The 17014-nt window shown below is 35.3% G+C and overlaps 1 protein-coding gene across 1 annotated transcript; it reads right to left on the reverse strand.

Annotated features, from left to right (window-relative positions):
• Positions 1 to 13026: 13026 nt before the first annotated feature.
• On the reverse strand, positions 13027 to 16967 carry LOC113503432. The gene is made up of 2 exons (XM_026885408.1): positions 15816 to 16967; positions 13027 to 13222 (listed from the first exon to the last, which is right to left on the reverse strand). Exons 1-2 carry the CDS (start codon positions 16205 to 16207, stop codon positions 13060 to 13062), a joined length of 555 nt encoding a protein of 184 aa, XP_026741209.1. The 5' UTR covers positions 16208 to 16967; the 3' UTR covers positions 13027 to 13059.
• Positions 16968 to 17014: the final 47 nt, after the last annotated feature.

Below are 17014 nucleotides of genomic sequence, written 5' to 3' on the forward strand. Positions count from 1 at the left end.
GAGTTATCTTCATTATTGTGACTGGTAACATTATCATCGACCTTGCTATATAGAACAACTAAAATTCTTGTGTCACAATGTTAGTAACCATGCTCTTCAGAAAGGAGTTGACCAATATTTAGGATATTTTATGAATCTTAGGTTCGAGAACCGTTAACTATTCAATTTTCAACAGACTTCACAAAGAAGGTTTTTTTCATAAAGGGGTCAGTAATTTTTTATTTGAAGGTGTATGTTTTTGTTGTATACCCTAGAAATAATTGATATAGCAAAGCAACGTTCGCGGGGTCAGCTAGTATTGTATAAAATGGACATCCTCGGACAATAGAAGTCTATATTGTGGCGGGAACCTATTAAAAACCCTGTTAACTTGTCTTTCAGACCCATTCTGTTTCATTGTTGCTGAAAGCTTTGAGATAGAATTATATTAACTGTAGATACCAATTCGCTATCTCAGTTTGTACAACTTTATTATTGTAGTTTGTATTGAAGATCCTTTAATTTATCTTTTAGTGCTCATGATTTTGTTCCGTCTGCAAGTTTGTTGGACATTTTGAATTTCCATGGTTAACAAATCTTACTTTCCTAATAATCATACTTACATCATAAATGTGTATGCATGTATGGTTGTTTGTTACTCTTTCACGAAATAATCACTGAAAGGAAAGAGAAACTGATTTATAACCTAGATTAAGACACAGGATAGATATTATCTCAATTGTTCCCGTTGAATAATTTTCTTTCACGTCAACAATTTTCTTTCTTAAAATGGTGGTCGTAGGTCCCAAAGCTAGACTGTGTGAGCTCTACAAAGCTTATGAAATCAATAATTATACTTTGAAGAATACACAAATATAACGTCTGTTGTCGAAAACAAAATAAATCATAACAATTGTTATGTAAATAAACAAAAGCCAGCCGCTAATCAGTAGAACGGAATTCTCAAACAAGCGACCGAAAACTCTTATTGTAATGCAAATTCCGTTGCTTTGCTTTTATTTCAAACTTAATTAAACAAAAATCTACCTCCTCATTAAACATTCGACTTCGCATAAAACCTCTTCGAAACTTTACATAATTTTGTTTTAATAAGTTAATTTATTAAGAATGCACTCTAAGTTCTGAGTGTTAAAGTACATTTTGGATTTTTTGCTGTATCAGTTTACCTTTTTCGACGGCTAACAAAAGGTATGGAGAATTCATACGGACTTATGATTTATTTAAATTAATCTGTAAGGTCTTGGACTGAACATTTGTTATTTCTTAATGATCATGTTGTTTATGTTTTGGAAAGATGAAAGTAAAGAAAACGGCGCAAAGATATTAAAACGACAGGTAACCGAAAAAAAAATTCTTCAAAAAGGTAAATCAATGTTTTATCAATTAGACTACCAATCTTAGCAATACCATGTAGGTATTGCTAAGATTTATTCACACATGGTACAACTTAATAAGTAAGGTTATGTTAAATTATTCCCAAAGAAACAAGTTTTCATATCAAACTTCATTTAGACGATATTTGGTAAAAAAATATAACGATTACAATAGCGCCAACTAATTACACACTTTGCTTTAAGATCACAACATGCAATACTGTCTGTTTGCTAAAAACAAAGCTAACTAAACAAACCGCTGAATTTTAATAAACTCTGAACTTTATTATACCCCAGTCTCTCTGTACGTAGTGTACGTACTGTACATGGCGTACATTGCATACGTCGGCTACATAAAGTACGTAGATATTCAATAACATCAGCGCATCGCTTGCATCTGCTGAAACGGAGTCAGGTGGTATTTTAATCCGTTCGTGGGGAACGAACCAATTAGCTGAAACGAACGAGCGAACCTTTTAGGATTATTACACCATCGATACACGTGAACAAAATGACATGACCACGTTCATTATTGATATCGATTAATGGTAGATGAAATAAAGGAGGTGGATTGCACAGAGTAAAATTAAATAAATGAGGTGAAGTAAAATTGTTTTCAAAATAGAACATACTATCCTTCTTAATATAAACGCGAATGTTTGTATTTATGGATGTATGCGTGTATGGATGTTTGTTCCTCTTTCACGCAAAAACTACGAAACATTTAGATGAAACTTAGTACACAGATGGTTTATAACCAAGATTTACACATAATCTAGCATTTATCCAGACTTACACGTCTTTACAAAACACTCTCCCTATTCATACATTCAAATATTTCCATACAAAAATCACAGACAAATTCACTTCGCCTTCACAATATTAGCTCGGATAAATAAAGGCTTGGAAATCGTGCAGACATAGGATGTCGCACAATACGCGCGCTTGATTGCGTCGAGCTGAACGCAAATTACACCGCGTGTGTTGCAAACCTTGTTTGTGCGAGATGTCTTCTAATCATGGGCCCAGACGGTAATGTTAGACTACAGATGGAAAAATGGAGTTAGAATACTGGGAATCGGTTTGTTTTATTAGTTCGTGTAACTACATAGAAAATACTGAAAAATTAAAGGATGTACAAAGACGCAGCTAATTTAAGATTTTTCTACCAGCGATTTTCTCAAGTCTGAAGGTTTTTTATTAGCTAGGTATTGAACAGTGATAATAAGGGCTGAGTAGTAGGCTGTGTAGATAATCTATTGACTCATTTGAGGCACAAAGTTAGGAGATTTTCTGAGAGTTTGACACTATAATTGTAGCTTGCAATTATCCCTCTACCAGCCTCAACACATATACAGAAGAGTTGAGCATTCATCTCCATGTATGCAAATAAATAAAAAAAAGTGGTATATTTTTTTTTACTTTTAATAGCCACATTGCAACATTGGTGGGTAAAATAGTTTGAGAAGAGACATTAACTTACAAAATCATAAAGAAAGTCCACATTACTTTGAAAAGGCACATTGCACAAGCTACAGTATAAGAAAGAATCTTTCAAAATTCAGCACTTCTTTCAACACTTACGAGTATCTAGTCTCAAACAAAACCATCAAAGAATTCAAACACGAGATCACATAAAAGCCAGCGGAAAAAACAAAACAAAGGACTATAAACTTAGTTGTCCCGACATCGCATAAACAACATTTTATCAAACCTACATCGATTCAACGCGAGCCGTATTCCAAAGGACATCAAAGTGCTAAAGCAAATATACACATGGAAAATATGTAAATTTTAATGCTAGTAAAAGATCAAAGTATTCAGAAGCCGCGGAAACCTACTGATTTTCCCCGGACTTTTTTGTTTAGATTGTGAAAGGCCTCTTCATTTCCTACGCTTTTAAAGTTGTTGTTGTGTGCTTGCACTAGCCTCTTGGTTTCGTTTTTTTTTAAAGTCTGTAGTTTGATGATATTAAGCGTTGTGAAAGTTTATTTTTTCTGACATGACACCACCATTGCATCAGTCTTAGAAGTCCTGATTTGAACCTATTTGTCAAAAAACACCAAACTCCAATTCGATTTAAACATGTTCGACAGAGAAAATGTCTTCCGAAAAATAGAAATTAAAAGAGAGCGCATACTAACTCCGACTTCCATTAAAGCAACTACGTATCGAATGACCCTCAAAAACTCATCTTTCACTCCATACCGTAGAAAACCCAGTCCAAATACAATTAAAAATCCTAACCTATAAAGTCTTGATCTTGCAAAGTAAGGGACTTGAAAGCTAACAATAATGACGTAACAAAATTGTCAACAATTTCGCTTAACAAGCACAATCCAGTAATTCGCCATTCACCTAAACGTTTTCATCTATTCCAAACATAATTACAATAATGAGTTTGCAAAACACCCAAAAACATCAAACGAGGTATCAAAATGTATCCACAATAACACTTATCCCTTGTAAAGCCTTATCTATACAAATGAAAGGCTCGTAATAGTTTTAGGGACCGTTTTCAGTTATAACAAGAATCTATTCCGGTTTATAGACTGTTAATCATTAAACCCATTAAGGGTATGGGAGCGAGAAAACTTAGCCTATAACTGTTATGTTCAACAAAGGCTGCGTAATGTGGTTTTGTCGTGTCGACAGGTATTTACACTGATTTACCACATAATTTTGGCAAATTCTCCGCTTTTGCTGAAGAAATATATAAGGTTGGGAAACTGGCTGAAGTTTTAGGTGTTATAAAAGAGAGTCCCTATTATAACTCAATTTTTAAATAAGAATAATGAAAGGTACTTAATTATTTATCTTGCTTTTATTGTTTGGGCTAAAAAATTTAGAGAGCAACCTTTCGCGGGTTCGATCTCCGCTTAGGCCAAGCATTGGTGTGATCTTCAAATACTTGTCTTGAGACAGGGTATCTACATATGTGACTGTGACTCGAATGTTTGCGAAAACCGAAGCAACACAAGGATTAAACTCCTTAAAACGGGAACCGTTTGAATAAAATAAAAATCAGTTTAAATAGTTAAACGAAACCTAAAATCATTCAAGCAATAAACAGCAGCAGCAATCCGTGATCCTACCAAATTATTCGTAAGAAACAAACGGAGAACAAAACTGACAAATACCGTAGGACATGTCAGCTATGTCGTGACTTCTCCCCTTACTACAGCCAGATTTACGCGGCCCGGGATTTACGGGAACAAACTTTACCAATATCGGCCGAATCAATTTACACGCGTTGTTTAAACAAATACGAATCGATTTGCTTGATGCTGCGTCGGAAATTTGAAATGAATGGGTTTTGGCGACTTCTTCGATAGCTTTATTGAATTTTGTTGAAAAACATGGTATAAATAAAGGATTTGAATTTTGTTTTTGTGTACTATTGTGACGTGTCTGCATATATTGTCTCTGTTTATTCTTTTGTAACAAGAAGAAATTCTAGGTATTGCTCTGTTATACCAATATTTGTGTCGTTGAAAAACAGGTATCTCAGGAACCGTTTTTAAAAATTAAATCGACACGTTATTTAGAAGGTTCTTAGGCTAAAAAAAAAGGATACATCAGCTAGTTAAGACAAAATCTCAGAAAGTAGCTGGCACATTGTCTATATGTACAACTATCAACAATAAAATTAAAGTTTCAAAGAATAAGCACAATTTATAACACCAGGTTCTCATAAACACCATACTGACTAAGTCATAAGTCAACTTTTTATAATATGGACACAAGGTCGTGCTATTATATAAGTTATCACTCCATCAGCTCTGACATAACACATCTGGCATAATTGATGGGCGAGCATAACTTAATTTAGTAGCTATATCGATCGAACCATCTCAGCTACTGTCAAAATACTTAATGATTCAAACACGAATCCGACTCCCACGAGAATTACCGTGATCGTAATAAGATCGCGTCTAGATTAAATGGTTGTTTATAATGTTATGTATAAGCTGTAGGTTTATGGTTTTGACATAATATGGTACAAGATTCTGGTACAAGAAGAAGAACTCAGTAGATTTTATATTATTGGTTAAAAGGTTTATAGCAATTTTTATTATTTTTTGTATCTATTTTCATTCTCGGGATGTCTTCAACGGAAAAGACCTGATCTTTTTGAAAAGCGTGCATGGCAACACAAGTCCAACATGCTGAGGCCTTGTTTTATCTATGTATCATGAAATGGGGCATCTACCAGGGATCATTCAAACTACGTTTGTGAAATAATGAGGCTATTCTACTGTAGGATTCTATGTCAGACAGTTCCTAAGATTTGTCGGAAAACTTTGTAATCTACCATTCTAAGAAAGTATCTATCCTAGTATCCTAGTACCTTTATCATTTTGAAATGTTCAAATGATCGACCAGTTTTAAAAATAGCAGTGATGTATATGGGAACCATAGATAATCTAATGCGTTCTCACAAATGTCTAATCTTAATAAGACTTATCTTAGACAATACGATAACTCAAATCGTGACATGTTTCGAAGTATTTTGATAACAGAATAAAAAAATATGAAAATAAATATACTACTTCCTGATTATAATCGTTGTCATTGTTCGTTATATAATTTTGGCGACAGCTTTTTGTTTCGCTACTGAAGCAGGCATAGATAAACATCGTACGACAGTCTACCTTAAGATGACGTAGTAAGGTAGACTATTTGTAAAGAAGATAAGAGACAGCACACTATGTTTTGTAGAGCGGCGTCTCTTTTTCTCCCGAAACACGTTCTGAATGATTTTCTTTTGTAAACTCTCATCGATTGTATAACGTTCGTAGGACATCTAAAAAAAACTGAAAATGTTTCCAGGGTTAATGCAAGTTTAAATACTCCTTTTTATTTAAGTTAAAAAACCTTCATCTAATTAACAACCAGAAATATATTGTTTCGGATTAGTTCTTAGATATAAATCGAAGAGTAGAGACATTAAAAACAATTGTGTGTGAAAAATATACTCTTAACTCCACCAACATCCTGACTGCAAAATACCTTGGTTAGAGTTTAGTAAAACAAAAGCAATGCAAAAGTCCCAAAAAGTCCAACCACCACTTAGCTTACGAACCAAAGATATACACGCATAAGCATATAGGTACAGACAGCTACAGAAGTCAGTTAACATAATCCGATTGACTAAGTGACAGAATTTTACCCTAAGGAATTTAATCCTTGTGTTGCGGGGGTTTTACAAACATTTAAGTCACATGCTTAAAGACACCCAGACTCAGGACAAGCATTCATCGATTACACAAACGCTTGCTGGCGGATCGATCCCGAGACACGCACCATATGGTTTGGACAGGGTGACCAAAACCAATCGGCTCTCCGAACTCTTAAAAACTGACATGAATTGATGTTTTGTGTGAGGTGTCAAGCTTAATAGCAGGCGTATTACTTGTTATCTAATAGCACAACATCAGCTTATTAAATTTGAAAATGTACAGTTGCTATGACTAAAATCTGTGTGTGAACCTATTTTTTGGATGGAAACCATGAAATAGCTCCTCCCACTTTGGGTTGAGCGAGAGGTTCCTTCAGAAAGCAGGACATTACCTAAACAACTGCACAGAGTTCACTGACGTTTTAACTTTGACACCGTCAACCAAACCATAAAAATAATATTATATTAAACGACTTCTGCTGATGACTGTACTAAAACAGGTCCGTTCACAAAAACAGTAAGATAAAATCTTTGTAGTCAACGCCAAAAGACAAAAGTAAATTAGAATAACGTATCGTGAACTTGAACCTCAAACGGCCAGCTTCGTGTGAAGCCGTGTATTTGTTCGGTTAAGTTGTGTTTTTGTATGAAAGAGTATTTAATATTCAGACAATGTTTTAACACCGAATATAATAAATTTCGTGTCGAATAAGCAACATGTTTGCTAATTAAAACGTCAAATATTTATTTTATTATTTAGTAATCAATGCAATCTCGTACTGTAAGGGTTACTTTCTAATTTGGTGGATATGTTTCAGTTAATTTGACTTTAGCCTACACGGAATTTTCAGTCTAATTTAAAGTCGAAAGTTTCGTACAAACGAATCAAAATTTCATCTGTTTAAACAGTTAATCCTTGAACTTATACATCGTTTTAACATATTTTAAACTCTTTTTCTATTTCTACCTTATTTACCTGGGTAAATCCTCATGGACTTTCTCCGCCTTTGGGACAACGAAGACTCACGCCCATTTCTACCAAAACCTACCCCTATGTAGTCTAACCTGATCGCACCAGCTTAATCTATCTAAAATTACCGATCCCCCAAACGAGATGCACGCAACAATACGCAGTTACCAAGGGACCTGGGTATGGGGGACGGTGCAATGTCATCACACCGATTAATTACTGGAAAATGAACATCGTACGACTCAACATTTTCAATTAAAACCCGCAGCCAAAACTTGATTACACTAGCCGAAGGGAATAGTCGAGCGATTTTCATACGCATTTTGTAATCTAGTTAAAAACTACCCAGTCGTGTGATTAACGGATTTTAAAGAGATTTAACAGTATTTTTGGTTGGGTGGTTAGGGTGTTTATTGGATTGAGTGTTTCGTTAAAAAGTCGGGCTCGAGACGCTGAGAGCTCCATACAAACAGGCTAAAAAACTAATATTCAAAGAAAATATAACCCATCACATTTTCAACCCTGCACTGCAAATTCGAACTGCGTATTTTAGATTTTACTTGTGATGTGATAAATCGGAGATACCCAAAAAAAACAAGTATTTAGCTATCTCGGTTCTGGAGATACAGACTGATGATTGACTGATGGGGCCAAAACAGTTGGGGTTAAAACAGTTCCGTTTCAAACCATGGCTACGAAACTCTAATAACCAAACATATTTAACCAATATTTCTTTACAGCATCACATTTTTTAACAGCTATGAATGACATGAAAATCAGAATGACTCAACTTGTAAACTTTAAAGGTCCACAGGTACTAGCATACCCACACAGAATGTCCCAAGTTTTCTCATAACGTAAGTGGAGAGGTTTCAACTCAGAACTGCGGTTTTGTTGACTTTCCTTTTTATGTGTAAGTACAGTCAGCAACAAAAGTCTTTGGACATGCACGTACTATACTGCTATCTAATATTATTGAGCTGAAGATTTTGTTCGTTCTAACGCGCTAAACTTTAATTTGGGTTTATGTTAACTGTATACATGTCAATTTTCCTTAACAGAAACGTTTTGCTGATTATTTCAACTCGCGAACCAATTGCTTTTTATACACAGATTCATAAAGTCTTAATCTTCATATCCAGTTTTGTACATTTTCTACATTATAATAAAACAAAGCATCTTTAGCGATGACGTGGTGGAAATGACACTTTTAAAATGTCCTCTTGGGGCACAGACTCCAAATGACGGCATTAGAAAACTAAGAAAACTTCACGACAATTTGGAAATTGATTAGAGAATCCATAAAAAAGATTACCAAGCAAATTTCATTTCTATTTAGTTACTTTAATAGAAACGTTTCCTTTTAAACTGGTTTATCCCAACTAAAACACGCAAGTATTTCAATCCAACACATCAAACTATATTGAAACTTAAACCTACCCGGTATCTTAGTCTTAGAACAAACTTTTAATATCCATAATACTTCGAAACTGTATGTTAAATGCGACTATATAAAACTATCGGGGACTGAGACGCGAGGAAATCTATTCTCCAGCACTTTCCAACATTTTCCAACATTTTCGAAGTCTGCTAGACTTTTATAAGTCTGGCGGCGCATCTGCTGTTCGCATTAGTATGTTGATGAGGCAATCGCGATCGTGGCGGGGATAACGTGATTTATATCGTGGGTAGGGTTGTCGCTACTCAATTTTGTCATGTAGATAGTTTTTTTTTTATGTTTGAGTGGTTGTGACTAGTGTATGTTGGTTGTTTGTGCACCGGATAGTTTTTTTTTAAGAAATTTTGCTTAAAAGTTTGTGAATCAGTCTAAAGTCCTCAAATGGAACTAAACTGACGCTGACAGTCCGCTTTCATGTCTTTTCATCACCAGATTCCATCTTATGAATCGCTATAGCTAATTTAAATATTTCCCAGATAAGTGCATTTCTATTACTTACAACAAGATTAAGCATACACGTGGTGGTGACTGACAAATCAATTCGAGAGTTCAAAACAATTCATTTTTAGCCTATTTGCACGAAAGCCTCATATTCGCAATTTCTAGAAGTATGTATTAAGTACAGTAATAGTTACCCATGACTTAATTTTTTAATTATTACTTAAGATAAACAAATTACGATTCACATTTAACCTTTTACGTTTGTCAAACAACTAAGTAAACTCAACAAGAAAAATGCAATTCATCAGAACCTTTATTGCGACAACCCTACCATCATATCCTAAGGATAAATTAGGGTCGTGTGACAAATTTTTCACGTATTTTCCTTCGATAGGCTGTCGGCGCGTCGGTGACCGCGACTGTAATTGATAGGACAGATGATATTAATGTCCCGCCCCCACACACAACGTGTGCACACAATTTATGTTGCAATACCACACTAACTACATCCACCCCTGTACACGAATATTCAGCAGTATTTTAATGCAAAACGGAGGTGTGATCGCGAATCTGAATGATTTTCCATTAAATTAAAAAAAAATTTAGTAGCAAAGCTAAATTTAAATCTTGACCATTTTTAACAACACTGAATTATTTTTTATTGATAATACTTTAAAGCTTATTATAGAAGTGAAAAAGCTGTGCAATAAAGTTATATACTTTAATAGATAACTTTTCGTCTTTCTTTTGCTGAATGTTTTCTTAAAACACCAAACAAATGCTAAAGCGACATCTATACACTAAGCAGGGAACCTTACCAAATTTCATGACAGCGCCATCTAACAGACTTTGGTCGAAGCACTTAATTTGACATTCATTTCCCTTCTTGTAGTTTGAAACCCAACGTTAGATGGCGCTAGTAGTACTTTCTCGTTGAAAACTCATGAAACATTTTGTTTTTCATACTCAATTTATTAGTCATCGTTATACTTGAATCATCACTGTTTATATCCACAGGTTGTTTATACAGTATTTACAAAACGTGCCAATAGCATAACAGCGTCCATTCACGTGATAAATAGTTCATTGGACAGAAAAATAATGCGTTACACAATACGGGGCTATGCTTAGTTATTGTATAAAAATTATTTATGTACTAACTTGGTTGCAATAACATTTTGTAATTAGATGCTTAATTTATTAGATGTTTTTCATGATTTACTCATAGATACTTCGAAAAGTTTTTGTCCTTCGGGTTTTTTATCGTATTTTCATGTTCTTTTAACGTAACTTAACACATACATACGGTAAATCGGTAGAGATGCTTAACTTTTCTTAAGAACTACAGAGATATTTTTGGGGTGGATAGATACAGAGTTTTATTAAGATTTGGACGTTTAACAAGACAAAATATAAACATTAGATAAAAATTCTCAAGTATTTTATAAAAAAAGTGTGTTTGAGCATTTTTATGTAAGCAGTAAACGTATTCAAACCCCCTTAAAAAACACTATTTTCTATTCGCAACTGGATACTCTATTCACCCTATTGCCGGTAAGTACCTACTTAAAGAAGGTAATTTTCCTGAACTTTACGTATTAAGACAACTAAGTTCATCGGTTCAACCATCTGTTACTTGAAACAAAGTAAACATATGTTTAATTATTTTTCTAACAATACGTGTAGACACCTAGAAGTATTTCATAATTGCGTGCATACTTTAAACAACAATATAATTCTCAACCACTAAATATGAATAATTCAACAGTTAAATAATATTACAAAAAGTTGTGTACATTTTTCTCAACCGTTTTCCACGAAAACATGAGGAAAACATTACAATCTATCGTATATTTTATGTATTACGTAGATACCCAACTCCACGAAATTTTGACAAGATAAAACTCCGAACAAACTCTAAAACAATTTCTTCAAAACATTGATGTTGTTGATATTCAATGGCGTTCTTTTACCGGGAATCCTTTCTGACAGACTTCGTAAAGTGGGTCCTTTGTGGCGAAGATGGTTCATCTAGATAAGTGGGTAACGCTTTCATGGCGACGGAGGCCGTATCATATGAGCCTTGACACTCCAGACGGCTTTTCTAAGGAACTCGATTTAACAACGATAGGGAAACGCTTCGGCGCCAAAATTAATTTTCGCGCCGTTTCAGAGGCGACGCCGCAGGTGAATATAGATAAATATAGGTACATTAGGTACCTACCGTATACTTCTTAAAAATTCAAAAGTATTTGCATTTTCCAACAGTAGATTTATTATTTAACAGACAAATGTAATTAATAGTTGTTAAAAATTGTTATAACTGGTTTTTCAGTGACAGTTATTTTGATAAGTTTGTTACCCCTTCAAAAACTAACTGTACCTATGCAAGTCTGATTTAATTCGGTGTTTTTGGAAGTAAGGATAAGTTTACTAGTATTATTGTATTCGAGTCACTCTTGATAAGATGGAATCTATATTGAATGACTGTCTTAACAAAATGCCCTCTCATCCGTACGTAAGGTCTCACAATATATTAAAGTATTGCAAGTCATTAGTTTATAGATTTTATCAGCTCTACCTAGATAAACATTTGGACATTGTACTTAGATGCAACATGAGATAACAATATTGTTCTAATGACACTTAAAATTTGTTATTGTATTGTCATTTTTTTAAGCTACGCCTGCACTTAAATTTTTTTCTCATATACAAGTCACACGCACCTAGACACGGCAAGAATTCTGGATAACAAAAATCTTATCCTTAGCGGAGATCGAACTAACGACACGTCGCGCAGTGCGTTTTACGTGGTGACGACATCTACCACTCGGCTAGTCGTCCTTTATGACACATACTATCTCTCTTACTGAAGGGTGGAGTAGCCACAGATAAAATTAATAAAGTCTTGGCGTTTCAAAGTCATCCCTCATATGCAAACTATGAAACGCAGGCTTTTAGTTTTATATGAAGAACTACGCAATAGAGACACTTATCGTACACATCGACTAGGCATTGCACGTATGCTTACGTGGGGTCAGATTGTCTCTATCTTACAGATAAATAAGTCTTTCGTTAGTTTTCATATATTAGTTTATTTCAAGTTTCTTTCTATTTTATTTTGACTGAAGATTGTTTTAGCCTCGTATTTTTCAGGTATATATGCATTTAGCCTAAGCCCACGCTTGGACAACTTCACTGGATTATTTAGAGAAATCTTGGAAATCCCAGCTCAGAACAAAGGTTGATAACTATTGTAACTAATTACATTAATTCCGTTACTCATAGGGCACCCCTTCTCCCGCCTTAAAGCATCCCTCTCTAGTCTTAAGAGGTATCTACTTGGTGTCTGTGTTCAACTCAAGGTATGTGAGTCGTAAGACAGGCGATGTCGTCATTGACAAAACTTAATCGTAGTTATTCTTACTAAGAATGTTTGGCTGTGTAGCTCGTGACTTAGATATACCCACACAAGTTTATCTAGAAAATCTGAAAACCAGTCTGGCCAAGAGGTATCATGCTACTCAGGTAACTGAGTTGACGAGGTCAGATAGGCAGTCGCTCCTTGTAAAACACTGGTATATTGCTGCATCCGGTAAGACTGGAAGCCGACCCCAACATAGTTGGGCACAGGCTAGGATGATGGTGGCAGTGTACATACCTGTGATCCTGAAGCGAACTCATCAGCCGGCGGTTCCCTGGCGAACCTCTCGAACTTGAAGCTGTTGGAGCGGTAGAGCTCGTTGTCCTCACGGGAGCGCCTCCCGCGACAGAATCGACGAGTTATTGACGTGTGCCTGGCAATAAAATAATAATGATAAAGATTATTTAGAATCAAAATGTTTAAGCTTTTTCCTCATGGACATAGGCTGCCTCGGCGCGGCGGAGGGTACGGGTAGTGTCAGACTCTTCCTGACTAAACCTAAACCTCAGCGTCACCCGCGTGTTCGTATCAGTGTATGGTAATGCGATACAATGCTTAGTACAGTAGAAAATCCTCCTAAGATAAGTTAAGAAGTCTCCATCCACTGACGCTTATCGAAACGTAAAAATGTATTTCATTGACAAGAGCGCGCGATTTATGGAAAAAGAATATACTACTTGCAGTGTTCTACACACAAGTTGGTAGGGTAGCACAGCATAACTAACAGAAGGATTTGAGAACCTGGGGCACACAGGCCCAGATATTCTCGACACCTCCACCTCGGTCAACCTCGTAAGAGTCTATTTTGAATTATTATTAAATCATATGGATAGCAGCCAATCGGTTGTCTTTTTTATCAAAACAAATCGATTCGTCATAACCTGCGGCTGGATTTTGATTGAAGGTAGAAACTGCTTTTTTAGGGAGTTATTTTTCTGGGCTACATCTAGTGTTTATGGTACACAATTGTTTTTTTAACAGGAAAGCACAAAGGAAATCAGGAAAAGAAAAGTGTTAGTTTATTGTTTTGCAATATACCGTTATTGATCTACATTAAGTAAACATTTTGTTTCTTATTAATTTAAATAAGTTACTGTTTATGTACTGTTAATTACTATTTTGCTTCAGCGGAGAGTGCTTTAATGAATCATTATCTAATCTTAATCTACGTTACGTTATTTTGAACTTTTCTTAATCTATTTCCTTATTTTCCTTATTACTCAACATGTGCTAATATTATTTATTATTTCATAAATCCAGACCAAAAAATAACAAAAAAGTAAACACAACTTTATACCAAATAGTTTCAATGGGATTTTTAAGAAAAATAATTATCGTTTTGTCGAAAAAAGACAAAGTTCTAAATAATCTAGGTAAAGCGTACTTTACCTAGCTTATTTAGAACTTTTCTTCCGTAGACTAAAGAAATGAAGCGTAAGTATCGGTTCTTTAAAAACCCATCCTTCGTTACTCATCCTTGCTGGAAAAACCTGAAATTATCCTTCATAGACTCGTAACAACAGTTCCAACTAATTCTAATATTCAACGATATCGTATCACATTTTAATTTGTTATCGTAATTACTTGTTATAAAACTGAATCAATAAATAATGACTCTTATCTCCAACGGGATAAGCACTCGTGAGTTAGCACGTGAATCTTTCCAGTTTCACTGTAAGAATATTTCATAAACATAATCCTAACTAATATTATAAATGTGAAAGTGTGAATGTTTGGATGTTTGTTACTCAATCACGCCAAAACGGCTCAACGGATTTGGATGAAATTTGGCATGCACATAGCCATTGACATGGAAAAGAACATAGGCTACCATTTATCCCGATTTCTGAAATAGTTCCCGAGGGAAAATTGAAAAAAATGTGTAAAAGCTATAAGATCACTAAGGGGATATATTTTCATGGAAACGAGGACCACCGAACGCTAAACTAAAGTCCACGCAGACGGAGTCGCGGGCAACAACTAGGTTTATATAATAAGTGTATGATTCTAACGATATGAATACTTTGTCGATGTTTTTCGTATAGATTCCACTGACTGATATAATCAAATTATAATCAGCGCATGAAAACAAAAAAACATCGTCAAACTTCTTTACATAACAGTGCATGTGCTCATGTTTTTATGAAATAAACATTTTTTTTATAATTATATATATTTATTATTATTTATCTTTGCTATTCGCGACGCGTATTGCAATTTGTTTATGTACAAGTATGTAGGTAAAAAGAAAGAAATATATACCGTTCTTTCTTCTTTTAGCTAGATTTTTTATTATCATTCTAGAAGCTCTATAGCTCTAAGGTACTCGTATCATGTGTGGAAATTTTATCTCGACTCATGAAATGCAGCTTTCTGACAAACATCACAACAGACAGTGGTGCCTTAGTAACAGGGTGATTATTAAAAAAGAACTAAAGACAAAACATGGTATACAATGTTTAGGAATGACTGGTGTATTGTAGGTACCCAAATATGTATAATAGGATATACACAAAGCATCATTGAAATGATACGGATATAGGTACATATATCCCTAAACAACACCCAAGGAAAGAGAGAGGAACTGCCATTGATCTTTTATGTAGGTACGGATATGATTCAAGTGTACTTAATGTCTATAGAATGTACATTTAACCTCAAATACGTTTATAATCCTAAAGAACATAGTACATAATCAGTACGTAAGAATCAAAGATCTGCATCATTGAAGAATTTAATTTACATTTAATCATTCAACATTGCCTAGGCCTACAATTATTTTTTTATGCTCAAACTATAAATTACTTCGCCTTGATCGCTTGTTGCTTTGTTGCATCGACTCTGAGTAACTGCAAGTTTACATAAGGCAGGCTGTAATCATGTCGTGCAATCTACCGTATTGCAGTATAATGAACCTAGCTGATAAAGTAACCAGCATTATTCTAATGTAAATGATGAAGGCTTACCTAGAGTCGCTGGAATGTAATGGCCATTGTATGCCGAAGATCTTCAATCTGGCTGGAGGGCGTCGCTTCTGTTCCGCGCGAGCGTTTTCCTCCACAGGTGGAGTATGATGTCGGCTGCCAGATGAAGCTCTGGTTCCACTTCGACGACGCCGACGACGACGTCTTTCGACCAGTATAAAGTTATCCCCGTTCCTTATAATGTAGGAGGAGCGTAGGGTCGATTTCTCCTCGCCCTGCCTTTGTCTTATCAAGTCAGCTGTTCTCAGCGTATGTATGTTCTGGTATTCAGCTTCCTGTGGTGCGGATGGCGGCGGCGGTTCTCGGCTAGTTCCGCTTCCATCCCTCTTCTTGCGAGAGGAATGGAGACCAACCCGACGCCAAACCTTTTCCATCTGTATTTAATGTCATCCCATTATTATTCTTACTAATCGCTGCAATTCAGATCCAGAGAGTCACTTGTCACAGTTGTCACTGATTGCACATCCACTATGTTTACTAAAATATAGTTTTTATAACACTTGTAAATCGTTCACTGGTTTTTACCGAAAGATGTCCGATGTTCCCACATAAATATTAACACCAATGAATCACTGTCCAATCAGCCGTTCCCTGTCATTGTTGGGGCTGATAAATATTTCAAGAGTTCTTCGCGATTCCTCGATGCCGGTCGGAGATAACGTATTATTGTGGAATCACGTAAATCAGGGCGTATGTGATTAATTTCACTTATTAAGACGTACTAGGTTAGTAGAATTAGGGGAGAGAATAACGTGTTTTTTGACATGGCACTTGCAGAAGTCCCGGCCCTAACAGGGTGCGGGTGCGAGCTGTACGCATGCGCCGTCCCCCTTCGCCCGTAGCCCCGTCTGACCGAAGCTCCAAAATGGCGGACCTCCGACCCCTTCCCGTTATTGAATATCTAATTTTATCGCCATGCATTTATTGTATTCAACTGCGATGCATATATTAATGGCCTAGTTTTATTATTATCCTCTTAGCAAAGGCCCAACGCTACCCTCGTATAGAGACGAAGAATGATTTTAAATCATAGTATGTATTTCTTATATCTATTACAAGAAAAAAAAACGATTATCTTTATCGTATTCAATTTAATTTCTATGGTTGAGGAATCCTAAATCTCGATTCACAAATAAATGCAATTAATTTTTAATTGTTTGTCTCGTTCATTTTATCATGAG

Source organism: Trichoplusia ni, chromosome 19 (assembly GCF_003590095.1).
Source record: "Trichoplusia ni isolate ovarian cell line Hi5 chromosome 19, tn1, whole genome shotgun sequence".
NCBI lineage: Eukaryota > Metazoa > Arthropoda > Insecta > Lepidoptera > Noctuidae > Trichoplusia > Trichoplusia ni.